The 9,019-nt window shown below is 44.2% G+C and overlaps 1 protein-coding gene across 1 annotated transcript; it reads right to left on the bottom strand.

Moving 5' to 3' along the window:
* LOC135877770 (E3 SUMO-protein ligase KIAA1586-like) lies at positions 1 to 2,063 on the bottom strand. The gene is given in 2 exon segments (XM_065403322.1): positions 1 to 1,832; positions 1,835 to 2,063. Coding segments are annotated over 2 exon segments (2,061 nt in total).
* Between the last annotated feature and the right edge of the window lie 6,956 nt (positions 2,064 to 9,019).

The following is a 9,019-nucleotide window of genomic DNA, read 5'->3' on the forward strand; positions in this document are numbered from 1 at the left end:
TTAGGTAGTAATTTCCAAATGGCTTCTTGATCTTCTCCATAATCTTTGGATTATGGAGAAGATTGGATACATGTTGGATACATGAACTCTGGTATCTAATGTGGATCGATGACTTCTCATCCATGATTTAACATATGGTATTGGGTTCCAGGAACTTAGTGGTTTTCCCAACGAATTGATGGTCATAAAGCTTGAGATACGTTTAATTGTTAAATTCACCCTTTTATCACTATAAATAATATTCATCAACAAAAAAGCTCTTTCTGCTTCTGCAGAACGAATTGCAATTGTGTTCATAATTTGCTTTGCTTTCCTTATTGTTTCCGGATCAGGAAGATTTTTTGATTGAATGTTATTCTCTACATAGTCACGAAAATCATTTAAATCAACTACAAATTTTATGAATTTACTTAATTCATGCACTTTTTCTTCTCCTGATTTCCAAGGTAACCTGACTTCTTCAATATTCCATGAAGTGGGATCCATAACACTGAATAATTCAACTATTTTAGGTGTATCATGAGAATGACCTAAATTATCTTCTTTATATTTAATCTGATTTTTGTTTAATGATCTTGCCTTCATTTTTTCAATAATGCACTCTATTACTTTTTCTTGTGGCAATGATTTAAACCTTACATTATCTTCAAACTCTATGCTTTTAAAAGCATTACTTGCTATCATTTCATTAATTTTATTTTCGTGTATACCAAAACTATCTTTTAATTGTATGAAAAAAACAATCATTCGTTTGATTAGCTTATCTGCCTTTGTTAAACTCAATTGTCTCGCTTGCAGTGCATTTGATAATAATGCAAGTTCATCCAAAATGTCAATCATTAATGCCAAGTCTTTTAAAAATTCTTTGTTTTTCAATCTTTTTGCCATGCCAGAAAATTTCTGATTTTTGGAAAAGTAAATATAAAGAGCTGGATAAGCTCTCCAGACCGCCTTGACAGCTCTAAGGCTACAAGAAGCCCATCGTGGACCAAAAACACGGCCTATTTTGATTATTTCAAGATACAGTTCTTCAGAAACTTGTTTAAGTTCAAACTGACTTTTATTTGACTGATGAAAAATTGCATAAATCTTGTCCAAAAAAATCTTGAAATGGCTTATTTCATTGATATCATTTATAGCATCATCTGAAGCCAGTTGTAGCCGATGATTCAAACAATGCCAAATTATAATGTTTGGAAAATCTTGAATCAGTCTTGTAGCAACTCCAGATTTATGTCCAAGCATGGTGCTCGCGCCATCAGAACAAAATCCAATTACATTTTTCTTTAAATATGCTGTGTCAAATCCTGTATCAGTTAACATGTGTCTCAAAGCATTATAACTATTTTCTGCTTTTGTTGATTCTAATTCCACTACATTGAGAAAAACTGTTGGTGACGAATCTTGTAATTCACATTTTAGAAGAATTACAAGCACAGTTTTACTTGAAATTGTAGAAGCTTCATCAATAATAATACAAATCTTTGAATTGTTTTTGATGATTTTACTAAAAATTTGTTTTCTTATTAATTCAGCTATATGTTCTACAATTCTGATGGCCGAAAATCGAGAATGTAGGCAGTTCCCTAAATCAGTTTCATTCTTAATTTGTAGCTCTACTTCATCCTCCATATCTGACATTGGTCGGTTTCTTTTTACTAAGCTGTAAACGATGTTGAAAATTTTGCTGGTTATTGCAATATTTTTTTCAGTAAGTTTATCAATCACTGTAGTGAGAGGTTCTTTTTTAGATTAATTTAAAATATTTATAACTCTCAAATGAGAGCTTGATTCGAAATGTTCCTTCATTTTTTTTTCTTAATGAAGCTTGCTGAACTTTTTTCAGTTCCAGATGCTTTAATAGTACACTTTTGCCATTCCGAAGAAATGTGTAAAGATTTTCCTCCAAGGACCCCCAAATGTGCCGTCTTTGCACAGTGGGAACAGCCAAGTTTTTTGCCTTCAATTATCAAGCCATCATATTTCTTTAAAAAATATTGTGCCTGCTCAGAAGTCCAACAATTGGGTACTACATTTTCACAATCATGTAAATCCTCTTCCATTGCGGACACATTTTCAGATGATTCAACATTTAAGATATTTTCATCACCAAAATTGTCATCGGCGTTTTCAGTATTTAAATCATTATTTTCACTACTAGAACTACTGACTAATGATTGTCATTTTACTGGAAAACCAATCACTAATGCTTTTCTGGCGTTTCATTATGAAGGGTAAATAATATTGAATAGAAAACTTTAATCTTCGAATAACAATCCAGTTAGTATTACACGCCGAAATATCACACACAATTTACTAGAAACAAACAGACTGACTATGACTGGTCGTGTTGAATTGTATAGAAAACAGTTGCGCAAGTGCACGAACGAGGCAAGTGCAACTTCGATTAATTAACACAAGAAACAAGACGCTGTCTGTCTGTCTCTCTCTGTCTCTCTCTCAACAGGACAAACTTTGGCAGCGATGACATTTGACTCACATGCGCATATCAACATAACAAACGAGGCAAGTGCGACACTGTTAATAAAATAATAAACTAGACCGGGGTGGGCAAACTTTTTGGCCCGAGGGCCACATTGGCAGGGCTGGTTTTAGGCCGATTCCACCGATTTCCCCCGAATCGGGCCCCGCGCCTAAGAGGGCCCTACGCCCAGTGAGAATCCCTTCCCTGGCTAGAGGCGCCTTTTTAATTTTTACTCACCCGGCGGCGCTCCGGGTCTTCGGCAGCACTTCGGTGGCGATTGATGGTGTCTCGTGCCATAAAAGCTGGCCAGGTCAGGAAGGAATAAAATTCAATCAGAGCTGCAGAATCATTTTTCGGGGGATGGAAAGACAGAAAGGGAGACAGAGGTCAAGGGAGAGGATGTCACCATTTCACAACACACCGGAGGAGGGGGAGGGAAGAGTTAATGAACTATTGTTTTTATCAAGTGGAGTCTAATTTAATCAAACAATTGCTAGATGAGTGGGGGAGGGGTGGAAGACTAGGGCTGCTAGTTTTAAATCCCAGCTCTTTGGGTATTAGCACCTCTGAGCCCACTCTTACCCACCTTTACTCGGGTCGGGTAGTTCCTTTATTCAGTGGGGGCTAAAAGGTTGAGGAACGTGTTATAGGAGCTTCCCAACTCTCTAGTACAAGAAAGTCTGGCTGTGTTAAAAGTGTATTAATCGAGTGTTCGTGGGGAAAATAAGTCCAGTAATGAGCCAAACCGTGACGATTTGTGGGGTCAGAAGACTGGATCAGGGGCTTATCAGGGATTGATGAAGAACAGGTCAGTGATTGTTACAAAGGAGAAAAATAATCTTATAATTTATGTTTTAAATTGGCCCACTGGACAAAACAAAACCCTACACGTTCACACTGAGTTTAGGTTTTGATGTAAGTTCTGCTAGAGCTTTTTCTGAGTAGGTGAAACAGGGCTGCAGCTGCAGGATAGTGGCGGGACATTTCCCCTCCCCTACCCCGCCTTTAACAGCCACCGGGATAGAAAAAAGCAAGCGCCTATTATTTTTTAGTAAAGCACTGACCACAGTTTTCCTTGTAACATATAATTATTAAAATACTCAAGACCAACAATTCTAAAACATTGTCCCTATAATGGAAATTATATTTTTTTTAAATTGCAAAAATATAGAACTTTCTCCCAACGGCTGCCTACCTCCCAAATAACCAGTGGAGGGAAGTGACACTATTTAATTAGAAAGCTTGCAAGCAGATTTGGCTCTTTAGGCTGCCTCTCTGTCCCCTCTAGCTTTCTTCCCCCCTCCCCTCAGAATAATTGCGAGGTAGCTGTTGATGTTTTTCTTACACCCGACAAAACGTTGGAGCGTTGCTGAGCTCCTGCCGCTCGGCCTGCCGGCTCTGAGTGGGAGGAGCTCAGCCCCGGAGACATCCTCATGGGGCCGGAGGCCCCTGCAGGGCCCGGGGCCTGGGGCAAATTGCTCCACTTGCCCCGCCCCTGTGTGGCCCTGGAGCTCGCAGCCTCCCCCTCCCCCCCCGACCTTGCCGGTGGCCGCTCAAAGCAGCAGGACTCGGGAACTGAGCTGCCCAGCTGCCGGCGGCTCGGCACGCTGCAGCTCTGCGGGCGGGGAGGGAGCGGAGGAGGGGCCGGGGGAGCCTCAGCCTCCGCAGCTGGGACTCCTGGGAGCTCAGGTGGGGGACAGGACGGTCCCATGGGCCGGATGTAGCTTGAGGACCAGAGTTGTTTGCACACTTGCCCGCCCCTTAACAGCCAGTTCTACACCGGCGTCTAATTTTTAACAACCGGTTCTTGTGAACCGTTGGGAACTGGCTCCAGCTCACCACTGAGTATAATGTCACACCCCACATGTATATTTGCTGATCTGCAAATAGTAAAGGAGCATGCACCTTTGGGTTGAAACGCTCATGACAATAGTGCAGAGCCATGCAAGCTCCATGATTCTGTGTGAGATGGCAGACAGTGAGGAGGGCCAGGCAGGTTTGTGGGTTTAGAAAAAAAGGTGTAAACATTATGTATACATTAATGTATGGGATAAATATAAAATTAGTGGATGGTTAACAATGCATTATAGGAAGTTGGATCCCATGGCCACAACCACCCGTCTGACTTGTTTGGTACCCAGCATACACTGCCAAACCAAAGCTTCCCAAAATACAGTGGGTGGACAGTGGGATATCTATTCATGGTGCACCTCACTCTGAATCTATACAAGTGCTTCTGGTGAGTACCCTGACTGCTGAGACAAGGAGTCTAGGAGGCATGCACACAAGTGACATAGTAACAGTAGTGACTCTATGCTGACATAACTTGAGTTAACCTACACTTAAAGTGTAGATATGGCCTTAGGTATATGAAATGTTTGGGAGAGGTAACAGGAACAGCATGAGGGTAGGCTCAGGGTATGTCTTCACTAACCACTGGATTGGTGGGTAGCGATCAATCCAGCGGGAATCGATTTATTGCGTCTAGTGTAGACGCGATAAATCGATCCCCAAGCACTCTCCCATCAACTTCTGTACTCCAGCGCCACGAGAGGCGCAAGCAGAGTCGACGGGGGAGCGGCAGCAGTCGACTCACCACGGTGAAGACACCACGGTAAGTCGATCTAAGTACGTTGACTTCAGCTACGTTATTCACGTAGCTGAAGTTGCGTAACTTGGATTGATTTCCCCCCCTCCTAGTGTAGACCAGGGCTAAGATTCATTCAGGTGTTTAGGCTCAAGGCATTGGAACTAAGAGGCACATAAAAAAGATATCATTTATTTATTAAAATTTCTTGACTCAAGGGTGTATAACTCATGATTTTAGAATTCTTGTGGTTGTAAAAGTATCTTGGGGTTGTAGATGTGTGTTCATTATATTTTGAAAGGCAAAACTATGAATGGGTTAAACAAAGAATTAGATCAGTCCCTCAGGATAAGTACATTGGCTATTACTCAAGATAATCAGGGATGCAGGCCCATGCTCTGCATGTCCCTAAACCGTCCTTTGACTGCCAGATGCTGGGAGTGGACAATGGGATGGTTCACTGAGTCATTGCCTGGTCTGATCATTCCCTTAGAAGCACCTGGCATTGGCCGCTGTCACAAAACAGGATACTAGATTAGGCAAACTATTGGTCTGACCCACGATGGCAGTTCTAATTTTCTACAAACATTACAATAGATTTTTTTCCAGGGAGAAAGACGTTATAGGAGATAGTATACTGCCTTTATTGAATATTTGAGAATCAAGTTGTACACAGTGGCATGTGGAAAAACACTAAGGGCTAGACTGAGAGGCAAAATAACAGTTGCAAAAATGCAATCCCCATTGGAGGATTGACTCAAAGTTTTGACACTAGGCCAGAAATTCAGTCAGAGTGGAAGTCAGATGATCCAACAGAATAAACATCTGCTCTAAAAATGAGAAGAAAAAAATAGAATTAAAAATTCAGGGAATTCAGGGAATCCTAGCAGCAGATAAGACAACTTGGGAAACTGCTATGAGACTCTATGCATTCAGATACAGTGATAAGGGATTCTTTGTTTCTGAGGGGATATATGTAAAATGTTTCACTGAATTAAATCTCAGGGATTATCTACACTGGCAAGTTAAAGCGCTCTAATTTGCTGGCTCAGGGGTGTGAAAAATCACCCCCCGGAGCGCAGCAAGTTTTAGCGCTTTAAAGCGCTAGTGTGGACAGGCTCGGCTCTCAATGCTCAGAGCTAATCCCCTCGTCGAGGTGGATTACCAGGAGCACTGGCACCCGTGGCAGTGCTTTGAACTTTGTAGTGTAGCCATAGCCTCAGTAAGTTAGATCAGACAAAGAGGAGCTGCAGTGACTAGGCATTGGGATGCCCGTGCCTTTAAGAACCCAGCCCTGGGAAGCCGATGCTGAGAGGTGCTGTCTGTGAGAGGGGAAATAAAAAAGCCCCTTTGCCCCCCACCATTTTTGCAAACTCTGGTGTCTCAGTCCCACTGGGGTAACTGCTACCCGCTCTGCCCCTGCCTGTGCTGGGTTTTGCCCTCTGTCATCCTCTGCCAGCGACTCACTCCTGGGCTTAACTCTGCCTCCTCCTCCCCTCATTCCTGATTTTACCATTTAGCCCCTCTCCTAATGCTGCCTCCAGCTGCTTGACCCCCCCCCCGACCAGTAAATTTCCACCCCCTGCTCAGACCCTGGCCACCCCCCTGCTCCGATTCGCCCCCTTTGCCACTTTTTAACCCCTGTCAAAAGCAGTGTGCAGAATCTTACAGCTAATAGGGACAACGTGAATGTCAGTGACTTCAGCAGATGCTCAGTACATCATAAGTAGCACATTCCTATGCAGAGCAATTTACTACACTACACCGGCTTTGCAGGGGCTTCCTAGATATGGGGTCAGAGTGTCTGCCAGTTACTGAACAGGCTGGAGCTGGCAGGGGCTTGTGCGCCCCACGTCCTTACAAACGTACTAAGCAGACCAGGCTCCGTGAGGCAGTAGTGTCTACATGAGAAAGTTGCAGGACAACTTACACTGTATTTGTAAAGTGATTTTAGTCAAACCAGTGCAAATCTCTGTGCGGACCCTCCTTTTTCCTGGGTAAGCGGGGCTTATTTATCCTGATTCCTAATGGATTTAAACTAAACCAAAATAAGCTCCATTTAAACCAAGATTAGAATGTCCACACAGGGTTTTATACTGGTTTGACTAAATCATTTTAAAATCTAACTTTTAAATTAAACTAGTGAAGCTTTCTTATGTAGACAGCCTATATGCCTTGTCTCCATTACAAAGTGATTTGATTTTAACTAAAATTGTTTTAAAAATTGTTTTAGTTAACCCCTGTGTGGACACTCTTAAATTGATGTCAATCTGGTTTGTATCAGTTTCATTTAAATCTATTTCTTACTGAATTAAGGTGCCAAACTGAGTCTACAGTAGCTGCTAAATGATGTTTCAAATCATGTTCACTAACTCACATTTAAAAAAATATATATTTTCCCCTAGAATATTCCTCTTGTAAATAGATACACTGTTTGGGGGCAGGTTTGCCAGACGTGGGAAACTGCAGGGACTATGTAGGGAGCCAGGGTGGCTGCCCTCTGAACCTGAGGGTAAAGGGCTGCTCTCTCAGCCTGAGTGGGCAGGGCCAGGCCAAGCTCGCTCCACCCCCCGGAAGGGGAGGGGTGGAACAGGAAGTATAAAGGGCGGGGCCCTTACCTCAGTCAGGGCAGTACCAGGGAGGGAGGCAGACGCAGACCGCAGGCTGCTCCCTTCAGACCCTGCTGCCACGCCAGGGGAGGCCCTGGACCAGTGGAAACCTCACCTGGAGGAAGGACTGGGGCTGCCAGAACTGCCCGCCGCCGAGTACCCAGAGGGACTGGAGGAGCCGCAGGGGAAGCTGGAGCTGCCAGCAGCCGAGGACCGGGAGGAGCTGGAGCTGCCAACAGCGGACTAGCCCGACGCACTGGCGGGACCAGAGGGATTCGGACGAACAATCGGGTAGGAAGGAGCCCAGGAACAGAGCTGCACGGTGGTGAGTCTATATAGTGGAAGGACCCTGCTGACCCAGTGGCGGGACCCTCGTCCTGCCACTATCAGGGCCCTGGGCTGGAACGCAGTGGTGTAGGGTGGGCCTGCGTTCCCCTACCCGGCCGACCCACGCCGGGACCTTTGCCGGCGCTCCCCTGCCTGAGGGGCGCGCTATGGACCTTTGCCGGCGCTCCCCTGCCTGAGGGGCGCACTATGGACCTTTGCCGGCGCTCCCCTGCCTGAGGGGCGCGCTACTGATCTTTGCCGGCGCTCCCCTGCCTGAGGGGCGCGCTACAGACACTGGCTGGCGTCCTTCCCGCCGCTAATTCCCCAGTGGCAGAGGCGTGACCCAGGCCGGCCAGTGACGTCGTAGCTCCCCACCGCCCCCTAGCGGGTAGGTGGACTGACACCAATCACAGACTACAATTAATTTTGTAAGCCATGCAGTGATGGATTCTATTTCTATCCAGCTGGACTCTCGCCCTCTTCACATGGCTATTCCTCTTCATTTATCCTATACTATCTCTAGGTGGTTCTCAACCATGAAGCCAATGGGAAAAAATGCTTTCTCCAATATACTCCAAAATCTTCAAAGAAATTTTGTCCATTTATACATCTCACATGTGAAAGTTCATGTGGATGAATTTGAATTTAGTGAAGTTAGTAGGCGAGATCAAAATCAAGTTTCTATTTAAAAGGGTCCATCAACTAGTAGTGTATGCATCTGATCAGATAGGGATTAGTGGTTGTCACAATATCTGCATGTTGATAGATTTTCCCTGCCCCTCCCTCCATAGGATTTTTTTTCTCTGCTCTTTTTACTCTCTCTCATTCAAGCAGCATGAGAACATGCTAACATTAGTTTTTGAGTTGAACTTTCAAACCCATAATGTTAGAATGAGTTTGAAATTAGGGAAAGTGAATTCTTCCATCCCCAGTAACAAAGGACCTGATCTAAAGCCCATTGAAGTCAATGGAAGAATTGCTTTGGATCATTCATGCTCAAAGATTGTACCA

The sequence above is a fragment of the Emys orbicularis genome, chromosome 4, assembly GCF_028017835.1.
Source record: "Emys orbicularis isolate rEmyOrb1 chromosome 4, rEmyOrb1.hap1, whole genome shotgun sequence".
NCBI classification, from domain to species: domain Eukaryota; kingdom Metazoa; phylum Chordata; order Testudines; family Emydidae; genus Emys; species Emys orbicularis.